The 17,298-nt window shown below is 44.3% G+C and overlaps 1 protein-coding gene across 7 annotated transcripts in view; it reads left to right on the forward strand.

The window, feature by feature from the left end:
• Positions 1-812: 812 nt before the first annotated feature.
• The window catches only part of nova2 (NOVA alternative splicing regulator 2), a gene marked incomplete at both ends in the record, with an annotated part of 113,967 nt that continues 97,481 nt past the window's right edge, over positions 813-17,298 (forward strand). For 5 of the 7 annotated variants that reach the window (XM_083637016.1, XM_083637012.1, XM_083637011.1 and 2 more), the window contains one exon: positions 813-969. In XM_083637016.1, the coding sequence (XP_083493142.1) occupies positions 813-969 (157 nt within the window). Of the gene's footprint in view, positions 1,030-4,146; positions 4,216-17,298 lie in introns of all 7 variants that reach the window. The other 2 variants (XM_083637014.1, XM_083637015.1) reach the window with 2 other exon arrangements.

Genomic DNA, 17,298 nt, shown 5'->3' on the forward strand with positions numbered 1-17,298 from the left:
TCTGAGTTTTACGAGGCGTACCCGAAGGCAGCACGAGGCCCTGTGACGTCACCAGCTCCCCTGCGCTCCCTTCAGCAGCCAGTCAGAGAAGGGATGCTCTGAACGCAAGACTGCAGCAGCATCTTCACCCAGAGAGAGACGTGTTTCTCACAGCCTCTCTCCCCTCAGGACCCTCACCCACCCCGCCGTCACCCTTGGGTGTCTTCACGATCGGAACTAGGACAGGATAAGAAGAAGGGGAAAACAAAAACCGGATTTTTATTTTTTGTTGCTTCACCGACCTTTTTCCTTTTTTCTTCAGTCCTCAGTTGATTTGGCCTCTTTGCTGTTGTGTTTTTTTGTTGTTTTATATTGATGGTTTTCTTGGCCCGGCTGTTGCAGAGGAGCGCCACCATCCTGCACTGCCTGACATGAGTACGCGCTTTTATCGGGTTGCAGCGGAATGACACACATATCCTAGCCCGCATATCAGAAGCTTGATGGAAGACTGACGCTCCATTTTCACGTTTTTTAGTAGCCTAGATTATTCTATCCTGTCTCCAGAGCTTTCGGATTTGTTTCCCTAACTGAGACGACATCCGCCCGCTCGCCTTCCTTTCTTCGTTCTCCCTTTCTTTCTTTGCGCAGCATCTCTGTACGCACGGCGCACCACGGAGAAGCGCGCGACATAAAGAAACGTAAGAAACAGACGTATTTTCCAATTCCTAAATCGCTTTCGCCTTCTCTCATCCACAAGGCTACGTTACGTAAAAAAGGAAAAGGCTGGGATTTAAACGCACACGCAGCGCAAGCATCCAAGACCAAGCTCGAAAATGATGGCCGGCGGAGCAGTACAGCAAAACGGGATTTTCTCCAATCCTCACCATCACAATCAACCACCGCACATGGAGTCCGATCCGCCGGATTCGCGTAAAAGACCCCTGGAGACCCCCACGGAGGCCAGCAGCACCAAACGCACAAACACGGGAGGTAAGCGTCTCGGCGATGCAGGGGATGTTTGGGTGAATGTTGCTTCGTGCGGTGCAGTGGGTAGAGACAGGCAGGAGAGAAAGCGGAGCAGGTTGATCTGATTCTTGACGTAGCTACAGTGGGCACGCTACGAGCCAGCCGACATCCATTCGATTTGTGCTTTAAATATAATGCGATGTAAATATAGACACCACGCTTTGTTTACCCGCTTTGTTATGAGCGACAGTCTTTTTTCCAACAACATTAAAATAGCCTAATAGTGGGCAGAGGCTTTTGTGTTGATGGAAGGAAAACAATGAGAGGGACTGGGGGGGATTTGGAGGGAAGCCGCCTGGCGCACATCCTGAGTGTTTTAGCCTATTTCTATCAGCCTTTTTTTAAATGCGCCTTCAGATTTACGCACAGGGGCAGAACAGCGGCCATGCTGGAGCCAGCATAAGGATGTAAACAAGTGGAAGCTAGCTAGGTCAGACTGGCGTGGTGGCAGCCAGCCTCTCATCCCGTCCACGGATGACCTTGTGATAATCTCGCACATCAGCCATGCAGCATCGCCTCTTTGTGTACAATTACACAAGCGGATAAACAAGCACATTGCTATTAACAGCGGGCCCGGGGAAACAGCAACCGACCACAGATCAGCTCAGAATGCGACAGTGTTTATGGATTATTGCTGTATGTTGTTATTTGCTGTTTTGATTGATTAATTAATAGGAAGATGTATTCTGTGAAATTGTCCAATCATGCTTCTGCATTATTCTCTGGTTGGATGATGAAATATGTCACCATGGCAATCACCATATTTAGTTTTTGTTTACATGCATGCGCCAAGCATTCCCATCACCCAGCATTACAACCAAACCATCAGTATTCTGGCCATGCACCCCATCATGAACATTTGGACATACACTACGCCTTTAAATGTGTTATTTAGAACACTACTCCATTCATACATGCTTATGATTCAGGGGAATAATTATGTGCATCCATAGATTTAGGCTGCCAGTAAGATTGGGAAGAGATGCTCTAATTAGGACTCGTAGATTTTGGCTGAGCTAAGCACACTGCAACATCTGACTGTAGTGTAAAGATTTAGCCTATATGGAATATTATAATCTTTACTGAGACCCATAGTTTTTGGGTGGCCTGGCCCTTTTGTGAACAAAGAGAATGTCAACAGTGAGATTTATAATCCAGTAAAATCCCAGAGATGTTGGCTGAGTGAGCCTGTAAGGTCAAAAGTAGGTCATGATGGTCACCAAGATTTAGGAACAAACAATAGTTAGACCGATATGAGCTTTTGAAGGCTGATACCAATATTTTTTATAGCCAAAATGTAGTGCCCCCCATACTCAGTATCTTTAAATGCGACAATTTGAATGCTTTAAACAAATATAAATATTCAGTGTTTGCCACAGAGAGGGGCACTGAAAATGAGACACTGAAAACCAGACTAATGACATTCTGTTAGTGTATAGCTCTATAAAGCAGCCAGTGACTCCTCCCCCTCATATTAAATTGCAGGGGAACTCCAGGAGACACTACTACCTTTAAACTAATAATTAATTTAGCCCACAACAAACATAAGTGAACAGTTAAATTAATAATAGAATGTGCAAGGAGTCAGGTCTTTGCAGGCTGTTTTTTCCGTATCTGTGGTCAGGAGGAACCTCCAATATCAATATCAGCTTGATATAACGGTGTAACCCTAGTTAGTGACATGTGACGGTCATTGTCAAAATAGCGCTTACAAAGCCCTAGATTTTGGGTGACCTCAGTGAACTAGAGACCCATGGTGGTTACTTTAAAGATGTAGGATGCAAGACAAAATCTTTATAGACCTATATATTTTACAGTAAATGGCATAGCCCTTTCAGTGCACAATGACAAAGTGTCATTTAGAAGGGGGGAAAAAACTGTAAATTAAGATTAATCTTAACTGAGATTTTTCGGGTGACCTTGTCCTTAGCAAAGACAGCTTCAACAGTCTCTTAGCTGCCTGTGAGTGTAGTAATAATTAGACTGACAGAAAGTAGGGAGAGTGCACCGTGCAGAGTGTGGACAGCTGAGGAGGAGCTTGCATTGTTTTAAGGGGGGATCGATGCAGCGCTCGCAGCACTAAAGAGACTCCTCCTCGGCTCGCTCTATGTAAAGACCCAGGCTGTAAAGACCCAGGCTGGCCCCCAGGGGATCATCGCCCCGCCTGCCTGACAGCCAGGCCGACGTCCATTTAGACAAATGAAAAGCTTGGGATGATGATCATGGGACACGGCAGCCAGGCTTTTACTCAGAGAGAGCGGAGTGCTGTCGGGTCAGCCCAGGGCCGGCTGACATTTGGTTCAAAATGAACGAGCTGACTTCAGCACGCCTTCAGCAGCACGCCCCATTCAGATAAACAACAACAACACCAACATCAACAACAACAACAACAACAACAGGGATTTACAGCTTGGCTGACGCTAATTCAATGCTCGCTTACTGTTGCCGAACATGTTTGCTAAGAAGTTGATCTTCATGATCTTCTAGTAGCACGGATGTGTAGCGTAGGCTATTGCTTGGCATAATCTGATGACAAAGACAGAAACAGTCTAAATGACTCTTTCATTTGTCAGTATGGACCCATTTCACAGCAACCGTTTGAGGTGGTAAAGCAGGAAGTAACACAGGTGTATCCAATAGCATTAATGATGGTTCCATTCCATTAGGTGTTCCAGTGCCAGGGCCCTCGTTAATGTTATTGGTTACACCTGCTTTACCAAAATCAAAAACGGTTGTGTTTGAAATGGGCTTATATTGATTTATTATACTGAACATGAGATATGGCAACAGCTTAAATTCATGCAAGTGCTGGGCTGCTGGCTTGTCCTCAGCCTATCAGACCGACAGACTGTTCTCTCTGCTTCCTTGGTGCACAAGAAAACAGTCGCCATGCAGCACTTTCACCCAAAGCACTTTACAGTAATAGCCTACAACACATATGTTTTTACTGAGATTATTGCTGTATGTCAGAGAGAACGGAGCTGCGTTCAGACTGCAGTTTTGCTATGTAAAGTTAACACAGCCCAAAGTGCTGCTAATGCTAACTTATAGGCTAATAGGCTAATGCTACTGGTTGTTTCTCTGTGTGATTAGTTGACGCCACACACACCCTCCCCCCCCCTGTGCTTCCTCTCTCTGTAGTGGCCTTCCTGCAGCCCCTATTTGAAACTGAAGGCATTCTATTCCCTCACCAAGAAACTGAGACTCATGGTAAGACAGACCTTTGATTCTGATCTTCTTCCTGTTTTATACTCTTTGTAACTGTCTTCAATACAGGACCATATTCCAGCAGTGAGGAAATATATATTCTGTGCTTTTGCTTGTCCATGGAAGGCCAAAGTCGGCAGACCGCACTCCAGATTTCAGGGCTTTTCAATAAGACATTTAAATAGGATTTAAAGTAGCACCTTCATATTCTCCACATTATCTAGGATAATGTATGCTTATATTGTTTATATTGTATGTTATCAAATCCATAACATCCATTTCCATGCTTTTTATACAATTTCAATGTTTATTTTGTCATGATATCCAACATTATTGCACAGATGAATTATAATGACTTTTGACTCATGCTAGTCATATCGTCAAAGCTACTGGGTTTATACTGCATATGAGTGTTGCTGAATGATGTTCGTCCACTATTTTCTGCATTTGAAAATGAGGTGGATCTGTGAGCTACAGTATGAACTGTGCTGCTGTCGGGTCAAATTCATATGAGCTGCAGGTTTGGTGTTTCCCCATTTCTTACATAAACTCAACATTTACCTGCTCATGTTGAGTCAGTTGTGTGACTCCTGGGCCTTGAAGCCTGCTGAAACATCACTGTATATAATCCCTCCCCAACAAAAAACAAAACAAAAAACAACTACATTTGAATCAGTCAAAGAAAATAAACATTTTCATCTTCAGAGGAGAAAATTATTTTGCGGGTACATGGTTTTTACCCAACAGCAGCGACCTCCTTACAAACTGAAAGAAGCATATCGAGAAGTACAAAATAACACCTGGGTAATTTATTATCATTAATATTATTATGATTATTATGATTATTATTATTGTTATTATTATTATTATTATTATTATTATTACTACTACTATTTTAGCTATTACTGAAATTTGCCAAACATGTCTTAAACAACCTACAGTATAGGCTTCACCAGTATGTGCAGTGTGTGAATGAATGTGAAAAACCGCGAGTGGAAGCTTAATTAACAGGCGAGATGAATGTGAGGTTTGGTCTGGTTTATGTCCAGCGTTCGCCTCAGTCTGTGAGGGAAATGGAAGTGATAGAAGTGTGGCGGCGCTGGCTGCAGCAGACAGAGTCAGCTGTCTAACAGGCACAGACACAGACACAGACACAGCAGCAGATACTGTATGGGGAGATATGGACGCTATGAAGCCTGCAGCCCATAAATCACAGCTCGTCTCATAAAAAGCTTAAGGTCTTAAAGACGGAAGGATCGATGGCTGCAGTAGCTGTACTTTACAACCCCCCCTTCTCCCCTCCTACTCCCCTATTCTTATCTCAGCTCCTCCCCCCCCTGCACCCCTGACCCCAACCCAGCAGGGTTTCCTCTGGCATTGAAGGGAAACTATCACAGGGATTCAATTTTCCCTCTGTGATCAAAGGTGTTGAATGAAGACATTGTTAAATTTAGATTTTGTTCCAGTGGATAAAAACAACAACATCTATTTTACCGATAGCAGTTAATTGGACTTGGTCTTGATTGGCTTCCCTCACTAAATAATGGTAACTGAAATCCTTCCTATCTGATAGGCTACAAACCAGCAGTATTTTGTGCAGACATAATTCGACCACTTTGAAGTCCAAAAATGACAATCAATCAAAAAGGCCTCTATAAACAGCATCATCATGGCACAGTAAAACTCTCCATTGACCAGTATTTTAGGTATGGCAGTTCTTTAAGGCATATCCAATGAGAGAGGAACTCTGAGATGAATTATTGCCTTTAAATCAAGCATTAATGCACTACAAAATAATTGAAAAATTAAATCAATAAATAAAATGTGCAGAAACTAAAAGGGAGGAACCGCCATCCTCTCAGAGGTGGACAATATGACGAGTCAATAGAGTGGTGCAGGAAGTTAGCGTCGTCTGGTTCCCTCGTGTCAAACTCAATGGCTTTTTAGGAGAAGGATTGAGTCACAGTATACTGACGCTTCAGATTGGTGCGCCAGACCGTCCGCCAACCTAAAGCCTCGGTATTTGACGACAAGGGAAAATGAGAACCATGTTGACTCAGTCTTTCTCCAAAATCACAAATAGCTCCTTTAACAAAGTTTATGAAACTTGAACGTTGTGTTCAGCCCGATAATCTTCACAAATGAACGCCATTTTTGTGATTTCTTGAAGCGTTTTCTGGTGATCGCAGTTTTTGCCGATCGCATTTAGGCTAGGCTTCAAAAATCATAAAAGCTTGCTGAACAAAAGGGCGAAGTATCATAAACTTGTGTAAACCACAGACCTTATTTCAGGCATCTAACAAAAAAAAAACATTCAAAAATCCCATTGACTTCTAGACGAGGGAACCGAGGGTGATGCTAACCTCCGTGTTGGCCTACAAAAACACAGCATCCCTGGGCCACTCTATTTGATATTTAATAAAATCCCACTATCAGCTCTTAACCCTAACAGACATGACTGGCTTTCAGTCCATTCAGGCCTCAGTGCTGAAGGAGGAAAACGCTTGCCTAAGCCATTACCAAGCCTTTTGCAAGCCCATACAAAGTAAATTGGATGTTTTAGGGTTTTATGTGTAGGTGGTCAGAAAATAAACACTCGGGTGGGACGCTTACATTTAATAGTCAGGGAAAACTCTGCTGACCTGGGCCGACGTTCAATCCTGCGTTCTCCTCTCCTCTCCTCTCCTCTCCTCTCCTCTCCTCTCCTCTCCTCTCCTCTCCTCTCCTCTCCTCTCCTCTCCTCTCCTCTCCTCTCCTCTCCTCTCCTCTCCTCTCCTCTCCTCTCCTCTCCTCCTCTCCTCATCTCCCCTCATCTCCTCCCCTCATCTCCTCTCCTCATCTCCTCCCCTCATCTCATCTCCTCTCCTCTCCTCTCCTCTACTGTCTGCAGCCCTAAGATATACCGGTAATACATTCATTTAGTAAATGGATGGATTGGCAAGATGGTGTAGAGAAGGAGGGGTGGGCGGGGGTGGGGGGTTGAAACGCCCTTGCCAAGTGACATTAGGGGACTAGCAGTACACCGGAAGATGTGTGTGTGTGTGTGTGTGCGTGCGTGCGTGTGCGTGCGTGCGTGCCTGTGTGTGTGTGTGTGTATGTATGTGTGTCTGTCTGTCTGTAGTTTTCTGCTTTCTGTAGTTGTGTGACTTTGGCTGCATGGAAAGAAGCAAAGACAAGGTTTAAACAAGAGAGAGGAAAGGGTGCGTAAATGATGTACTATACTACACTATATACGGACACACACACACACACACACACACACACACACACACACACACACACACACACACACGTGCACGCTCTGTATTGAGCTCATCTTGGCTGTATGAGACAAGGCCTTTGATGCTATTGATCGTAGTGTTTTGTGTTGCTGCTGGAGTGTGTGTGTGTGTGTGTGTGTGCGCATGTGTGTGTGCATGCATGTGTGTGTTTAGGCCGGAGGAAGTCTCACACGTCGCTGTGAGCGCCGCGCGAACAAACCTGCTCGAAAAGAGACGTAACGTGGAGTCACGTAGAGGGGTTTCACTCCGAGATAAGACTGAAAAACACAACAGCTTCTCAGCCAAAATGCAGAGACAAAAGAGTCGATCGTGGAATCAGATATTTTCTTCTGAAATAGTAATATTTTTCATGCACTCAAGTTATTAGCCACTGTTAAGCCATTTTCTTACAAAAGAGTGATTGCTTTTGATGCAGATATTTGTACTTTTCGATAAACTAAGTGTTGAATAGCACGCAGCGTCTTCGTCCAAAATGGACACGGTGCATTTTGGGAAACGAGCTGCGCCTTTTGAACGCTTCGACAGATCGTCGTTGTTGGTCTCCGGGTGTCCTGCGGCGTGTGTAGCGGAACATGGCGTTCTCCTCGCTCTGCGGCACGGCGTCGCTTTTGTTCGCTGGCTCGCTCCTCAGCTGCACCCTCTCCTCAGCTGCACCCTCTCTCTCTCTCTCTCTCTCTCCCGTGTTCCTCTCCTCCTCATCCATACTAATCACTCTGCCTCAGACCATCACGACTGCACCTCCTCTGTCCTCCTCCCCCCTCCACCTCCACCCACACCCCCTCCATCAATCGCCGGCTGCCAATGACGACGCTCGCTTTCATGGCCGCCGATCAATTCGCGACCGCCGTGGGCAGAACACGGCCTCTCCTCTCCGTCTTTTTCTAAGCCACTGCGTCAAAGTGAGAGGAAAAAAAAGGACCGTTGTACAGGGTGGGGTGAAGGCGCCGGGAGGCGGGAACACTCCCGCCAAAGGGAGGCGTGCGATTGGTGGAGCGAGACAACAGTCACGGCTACAGTAGCTGCTCGCTGATAGGTGGAGGGAGAGAAGGATGGCGATGAATATGGATGAGGGAGCGATGAAAGGGCCGACGCAGCGAGGATGAAGGGCCCCCCCCTCCTCCAAAATAGCTCTGATCCATGAACAACAATACACACCCGTATTCACACACACACACACACACACTCACACACACACACACACACACACACACACACACACACACACACACGCACACACACACACACACACACACACACACACACACACACACACAGCGATGGAGAGAAAGGAGGCAGCTCCCTCAGATAGCTTTGTTAGTGCAACCACCGTGTCCGCTACCATTCCCAGACGACAGGGAGCTTTTCAGTATCGAGGCTTTTCATTGGCTCGTCATGAACCTCGATTGGAACTTACATACTGAACTTTGCGAGATATTGCTGTTCCCTCCTAATTATTTTAACGGATTTCTTTGATCTTTCTTTTGATAAATCCTCCTCTGTTATTGTTGTTGGAATTAATTTGTTCTGTGATGTATTTAGGGGATAATTTGAAAAACAAAACATTGTTACCTGAAATTCATACAATATACAATATCTCTAAAATCTAGATGATCCAGCCTGTAAATGTTGTCTTTTTTGTCAGCTGATGACCTGCGTTAGCTATCCTTCCTTTGTTTTCATTTTGTGCTGCCAGTCACTTTTCAGGTTTCTAGGCCTCCTAGGTTTTCAAATGGTTGAGCTTAATTTCAAAATAAAACAATTTGAAAAACAGACATAGATTGCTGAATTAAAACACAGTCTGTTGTTTCCTAAGGACAAATTCAACTGTGTTTTTCGAGATATTAAGAATTTCTATTAAAACCTTTCCAAAAATAGGCTAGCATTTAGGAATGAAGCTGTTAAGTACCGCGGTTACTAATTCAGGTCAGCAGTTTACTGTGACCTCAGTGACCTGCTTATTGAGAAGGGCTGGTGGTAAGGGCTGGTGCAATTGAGGAAATAGATTTTCTTAAAAAAGAAAAAAAAGGCATCTGCCATGAAAAAGGTTCTCATAAGAAATAACTGAGAAACAAATCTGCAAATATGAGTTGAGCCCTATCGTGATCTATGAGCTAGAGTTTAAAATAGACCTTTTATAGCTCTTTTCTTCATGTGTTTTCCTGGCACGTGATGCTTCTCTGCTCACATTCATATTGTCAGCTTGGTGCGGCTGCTGGTCGGCGGCGTGTGATGTGTGATGTTAGCGATGTTAGCTGCGTGTGATGTTAGCCATCTGAAATGAAATCAGCGCAAACGGCCGTCCAGACGGCGAGGAGGAGCACAGATAAAGATAGATGGATTTCCTCCCGTCTGCGTGCTCGCAGTGTTTATGACTGACGACGGCCATCTTTCAGACCCAAGACAGCTGCTCTCAGCCTCACTGCTGGAGAGATTTACATGTGTGTGTGTGTGTGTGTGTGTGTGTGTGTGTGCATCTGTGAGCTTTACGTCCCAACAAAAGAGCAGAGGACCGGAGGGGGGGGGGGGTGTTAGACAAAGCCCGCCCCCCTCACCCCCTACTCTCTCTGCTTAGAGGAGATGCATATTTTCCAAGTCCCCAGAGTTCAGAGAGCCCCGTCCCCACAGCAGAGCCCCTCCCCAGCCGGGATCTGTTCGCATGCCGCTCAGAGCAGCCCCTTTCTGCCTTAACCCCCACATGAGACTCACATCTGATGTGTTAGGCCAACTGCAAAAGACAATACTGTTATGGATGTTTTTTAAATGAAGCTGCAGTATATCTCAATGTCTTTCAATTGCATCATTCATGCCAAGAAATGATCATTATTTTTCAGTGATTACCCTGGATTATTCTTGTCAGGGTGGAAAATCCTCTGCTGTTCACACATGGGAAAAATATCAGACTCGTATCTATAATAATAATAAACATGGGTTTTTTATAGCGCTTTTCTAGGACTCTCAGACGCTTTACAAAAAATAAACACTAAAGGGGCGGGGACGACGTAAGTGCAACAGACAATGGAAAAACACGACACAGGCACACAGGGATAGGCAGGGGGAGCTAGGAGAAGGCAGACGAGAAGAGATGGGTTTTGAGGCGGGATTGGAAGACAGTCTGATTCTCTAATGTCCGGGGGAAGAGAGTTCCAGAGCTTGGGAGCTGCCCTGGAGAAGGCTCTGTCACCGAAACTGCGGAGGTTGGATTTGGGGGTGGAGAGAAGGCCGGCAGAGGTGGATCGGAGGGAACAGGAGGGTTGGTAGGGGGAGATGAGGTTGGTGAGATATGGGGGCGCAGTTGGTGGAGAGCTTTGTTAGTGATGACGAGGATTTTGTAGGTGATCGGGGAGGAGATGGGAAGCCAGTGGAATTGTTGAAGGACTGGGGTGATGTGGTGCCAGGATTTGGTGTGGGTGAGGAGACGGGCGGCTGCGTAGATGACACTGATTGGCTGTAATCTCATATTTAATAAAAGGTTAATATATTGGCCAGATGTATCTGCAAAATATTAGTCTAACTCTGTTAAAAACCTGAAAAAAGCAATAAAAAAATCCAATCCAGTATCATGTGACCAACATCTGACTTGGTATGTAAATACTCTAATTGCAATTGGCTACTGTTACAAGATGATTAAGAGTGTGTGGTGATATTTGTTTCAACAACTTTTCCCTACAAGTGTAAGATTTAAACACATTTTGCAGCTTTTCGACTGAAGCACATTTATTGATCAGTTCAGATTGTATTGTTTGCTTGACTGACCTTCAGCTGATGATTCTGGATCTATCCCACTTGGGAAGCAACTCATCAGGTTATGCTTTTTACAGATCAGTCCCCCAACTTTCTGTTATTTTTATATTTCAAGACAAATATCTTTACAATATCACTACGTTTACATGGACTGCAAGATTACGAGCTCAATCCGATTAAGACAATACTCTGAATAAGACACTGCCATGTAAACATGTTCTGATTACCTTAACCCGAATAACTGTCATACTGGAAGCAATAGTCCAATTAAGACATGAGTATTCGATCTTAGTCGCATTATTGAAGTGCGTTGTAGAGATGTAATCACCTTAATCATGTCCTATCAGAGTTTTCACAGCTGTTTGCATCACGTGAAACTCCTTGAAGATGCATGCTCTAGCTTCCAGCGAGTGACTACTAGGGATGAAACGATCACATTTTTAATGATAACCGTGATAAAATTCCCTACGATAACCGTGATAAAATTCCTTACGATAACCGTACGCTTCGAAAAAGATGGCAAATACTGTTCATCATCAACCAAGGTTGGCAACCGTCTCCAAGCTGTGTATGTGAGCATTATAGGGGTGCACCGATCGATCGACACGCAATCTGTATCGGCCGATTTGGACCTCAAATATGTGATCTGCTGTTTCCGATATTCCTTTAATGTTGCCGATCGCATAGCCGATCATGCTGCACGTGAGAAACATGAGGCAGCCCATTTTCATGTCTTCAATGTCTATCGTTTAACTTTCATATTGTGCTCTAACGTTTATATCATTGTGTTGCAAAGCACACGCTTTGCTTTCATCAGTGTACTCACCTCCATGCACACACTGCACCAGACTGTCAACACACCCCTTGCGTCTTTGAATCACACAAATCAGCTGGTGATTAGAGCAGCCTCAGCAGAGAGAAGTTACCTCCAGTCCTCCCGCCTACCGAGGCATTTGCATGCTGTTAAGTCCGTGTGTATTAAAGTCCCAGATTGACACGGTGGTAGTCGGGGTAGTGCACGCGCACACACAGACAATTTCCACGCAAGCATTGATGTTCCCGCGGGCACTTTGAAGGAAGCGAAAGTGTGCGGCTGAGTATGTGGATGTGCGCTCCGTTCAGACGGACTTTCTTCCTTTCTTTGAACATCAGTTGAACATGTTCTAATCCCCTTCTTCCATGTGTGCGTATATGACCAACCAGTAAGTCATTATTATGTTAATATTCCTGTATTGCATTCCCTTTTGGTTTTAGATCGATCTACCTGCAATCATTGCAATAACGTTTGTTGCGTGCATTTGCCGTTTGATTGTCTGTTGCGCTAATTAATGCCACTACTCAGATGGAGTTTAGCTGGTGTGTAGCTTGTGATTCTGTTGTTTCTCCCGTCATGTAACCCTGTCACCATTATGTAGATCGCACTCATAGTGCTGCTAATTATAACACTGTAACTCGGCCTCGATGGGCGGGTCGTTTTGATGTTCGTTCGATGCGGATCCCAATGTATGACGGTTATTGTGCATAACCCCGGTTCTATGAGTGGGAGCTCTTTGGCTTTAGTCATGGTTCAAGACTGGTGTTTAAGAGTAACTGACTTACAGTTTACCTAATTATCATTTATATATTATTAGTTGTTAATTATCACTATAATTGGCCTATATAACAGCAAGCTTGGTTACTGACCTGTTTGTATATTTTATTGCCTCCTTTTTCCAGACCACACACAATCCTACTATTCCTGTCATAATGCTGTAAAGAGCCTATACTGCTGTACTGTACTGAAGAGAACTGACAACTAAACGGTTGAACTCCCATCTGTCTCCTGCCTCGTGTTTTTACGGACACCCCAGGGCGTATATATATATCGGTGATCGGTAATCGGTAATCGGTGATCGGTCGATGATCGGTTGGGCAGATATTTCTCATAGGTGATCGGCAATCGGTGATCGGTGGCAAAAAACGTGATCGGTGCACCCCTAGAGCATTACATTACATTACTGCTTTCCTGAGGAAGCGAAGCAGGTCTGGCCTAGGATACTCCTTGGATGGGAGACTGGTGCTGGAAGTGGTTTTGGAGAACCAGTAGGAGGTGCTCTTCCCCTCGGGTCTGAATGGTCTGATGAATAATCTCCCCAATGCCCCAGGGCACACAGGGACTCTGTCCTGTGAGTGAGCATCGTCCTTCAGATGAGACGTTAAACCGAGGTCCTGACTCTTTGTGGGCATTAAAAGATCCCATCGGCACACTTCTCAAGAGTAGGCTGCTAAATTCCCACACAGGCCTTCTTTCAATCATGGCCACCTAATAATCCCTTGTTACTTAATTGGAACATTCAGTCCTCAAATATGTGAAGCATCTAGAAAGGCGCTATATAAATCCAATCAATTATTATTATTATTACAATATACATTATATATTATAAGCTAGGGCTGTGAATCTTCATGATTTGATTCGATTACGATTCAGAGGGCTACGATTTGATTATAAAACGATTATCGATGCATCTCGATGCATCTTGAATCACTTTTTTTCCCCAATACATGATTTATTTTTTCTTATTTTCTTTTTTCTCACTGTGTGGCTACTTTTAAAATAAAGTGCATTTGGAATTGCATTGTATTATTATCATAATTAAAATAAACAAATGCATTTACTTCCATTATCTTTTATTAATACAAATGCTGCCCTCTGTTACAAGAGTTAGCCACCAGGTGGCAGTCAGGGTTCCAAGCATGCAGGAAAGCCACAGTAAAAGTGGAGAGAGCAGAAGAAGAAGCACAACCTTTAATGACGTTAAGCTAGCTTTACTGATGTTAAGTTACAATAAGAGTCAAAACATCTCACCTGACTGGGCATCCATCATATAAACATGGTGCCAGATGATGCGTCAGGACAAAAGAATAGGCTGGACACCATTGAAGTTCAACACTTGGTAAGCAAAGGTGCTAACGCTAGCTGCTAGCCGACGAACGGCTTGACACTCTTGTCTGCAGTCTTGTCTCTCTTGTAGCCCTGCATGCAGGGTGGACGTATCTCCGCAACCATAACTCATAGAGACTCATGGGTGGCGGCGTTGGAACATACAGGCATCGCGATCTGACCTTCCGTTTCACAGAAAATGTAAATAATTTAATAATCGATTTTTGACATTTGTGAATCGATGCAGAATCGTCCACGTCTGCATCGTGATGCATCTTATAATCGATTATTTTTGACACCCCTATTATAAGCCCAAAACACAAAGGATGTGTTACGCTGAGTAATTCAGGCAGGTCAGATGGGGTTTAGTGAGGGCCGACTTGTGATCTTCAACACCCCCCCCCCCCCCCCCCCCCACACACACACACACACACACACACACACAAACACACACACAAGCCTCCAGCCCTGTGGACACCAGATCCCAGGATTTGAGCCCCCAGCATGGATAGCCTATTCTGAGCCTGGCGGGTCTGGAGGGGCCCTAGCAACAGATTGGACTGTTTACTCATCCACTGATTACATCGGATGCCTATTTATTATTTATTGTAGACGACCTCCCTCCCGACTTAGAGAGACTTAAAGATGAACTTACACACAGCCACACAACAACACACACACACACACACACACACACACACACACACACACACACACACACACACACACACACACACACACACACACACAATAACCATTTCCAGTCTCAGCCTTAACACCATCATCTCCGACCTACGTGCATCAAATCACAAAATCATGGATTCAAGATTCAAGATTTTTATTGTCACTCCGTGGTACAAGTATCACGTGTGAAATTCTTGTGCTGTGGACTCCGTTTACAACATAGTACAAATATAACAGGGCATATGAGTGCAAAAACAACAAGAGACACAACAAGCAATAAGGCAGTAGAGTGATAAGACAAGTCAGAGACAGTGGCATATTCACTGCACATAGGTGCACATGTCATGTGCATACTTTAGACGTACTTAAACATTTTAAATTCGACGTATTTGACGTACAGGTGCAAATAGCATATACCTAATTAAACATACAATTAAACATTAGACATACCGGTACATAATCTGTTGTCTAGCCTATTAGACAGCCAACAGCTAATAATAACATTAACGTTTAGTTGTATGGGTTTAACCAGAGCCATATATATAGAAGAGTCGCGACATCTCCATTCACTCCAATGGACCAGTTTTTTAGTCTCAAGAGTTCCAGGAAGTAAGGTTCTGGATTAAGCAGCACTGTCGAGTTGCAGCAAATTGGTTTGTGTTGTACTTTGAAAGGGATTTTTTTTAAAGAGTCAAAGTGTACATTATCAGTTTTATTTTAGCATTCAAAAGTATGTTCATTGGCTAATGAGTCACGCATTTTGGTCCTCCGCTGACGCCACTCTTTTACTAGATTTCTCTGGCTTTAACCAACTATTGTATTGGTATGCTGATTGGTCTGAAAGCTTACGATTGTTGAAAAGAAAAGAAAAATGTGTCAAAAATGTGTTTTAAATTCATACAATCGTGAGTGACCATGTTGAAATTATGTCAAATGGCACGCGGGGGACAACTAGAGGTTGAGAAATCATATCCGAGTTTGCGAGTATAGGTAACTCCGATTTAACGTGGAGTTTTATTTGATTTTTGCTACTAGCAAGTGGCAAGTTACGACCTCCGAGTTATAAAGGAATGCATCTAGGGATGCACCGATATGAAAATTTTGGCCGATGCCGATAACCGATATTGAGATTGCTGTTATGGCCGATAACCGATATTTACCGATGTCGATATGATCTGTATAAAAACACATTTCTATGATAATAAAATTTTGTAGATACTGAAAAACACATGTAAACACTGAATTTGAAAAAGTAATGCATTTCTTTATTTCAAAAACATTTGTAAAAGCCCATAAATCATAGATTTACTGCATTATTTCATCTCAATGTGAAGAATTTGGCTGATACCGATAACCGATATTAACATTGCAACATCGGACCGATACCGATATGTTAAAAAATGACTAACATCGGCCGATACCGATATGATTGCCGATATATCGTGCATCCCTAAATGCATCGTTAATCCCGTGCTCAAATCCCGCGCTCAAATCCCATCAAACGGACGGACGGACGGACACACACACGTCACTTATAGAAGCGATTGCACCGCTTAAAAATGGCTGCAGCACTTTTTCGGGGCCTTTTGTGCGTCTTGCGGCGTGTGTGAACAGCCCTTTAGACACACACACACACACACACACACACACATAGCAGGCAGGCTGGAGGACAGTTATACCAGGCCTAAGACATGTAGGCCACTCTGACCTAGCTGGCTGCCTCACTCTCTGTTACTTGTTCCTTTTAGGACAAACCCCTGGGAGTGGTGGGTTGGACTCATTTTCATTACATCATACACACGCACGCATGCACACGTGCACGCACACGCACACGCACACACACACACACACACACACACACACACACACACACACACACACACACGCCCACGCACACACACACACATTCTTCACAAAACAGACACCTAGAAAAAGGGGCAAACGTTTTTTTTAATCAAATCCTTTTGAGGAAATGTGTGTGCTTCCTGTGTGTGTGTGTGTGTGTGTGTGTGTGTGTGTGTGTGTGTGTGTGCGCACGCGCGTGTGCACGTGTGTGTGGCCTAAGTTTCTGTTTGTGAGTGTGTTGCTTAGCGGAGGGAAAACAAAGACCCTCGTCACGGCAACCAGAGAACCCTGTACTTACTCAGCTGTAGGCAGACCGTATCAGTCACACACACACACACACACACACACACACACACACACACACACACACACACACACACACACACACACACACACACACACACACACACACACACACACACACACACACACACACACACACAGGCCAATGTATCTCTATTACGTAGTCATTCCACTATCCACTCCAAAGTTGACTCTGGCTGGTTGGAAGTTGTAACCGCACCACCATGTTCACAGCATGTTGAGAGCAGCTGGAGGCCAGAGGTTAGATAAGAGGACTGGAAGGCTGCCGGTTTGAATCCTAAACCAGGCAAA

The sequence above is a fragment of the Poromitra crassiceps genome, assembly GCF_964638095.1.
Source record: "Poromitra crassiceps genome assembly, chromosome: 5".
Classification (NCBI taxonomy): Eukaryota; Metazoa; Chordata; class Actinopteri; order Beryciformes; family Melamphaidae; genus Poromitra; species Poromitra crassiceps.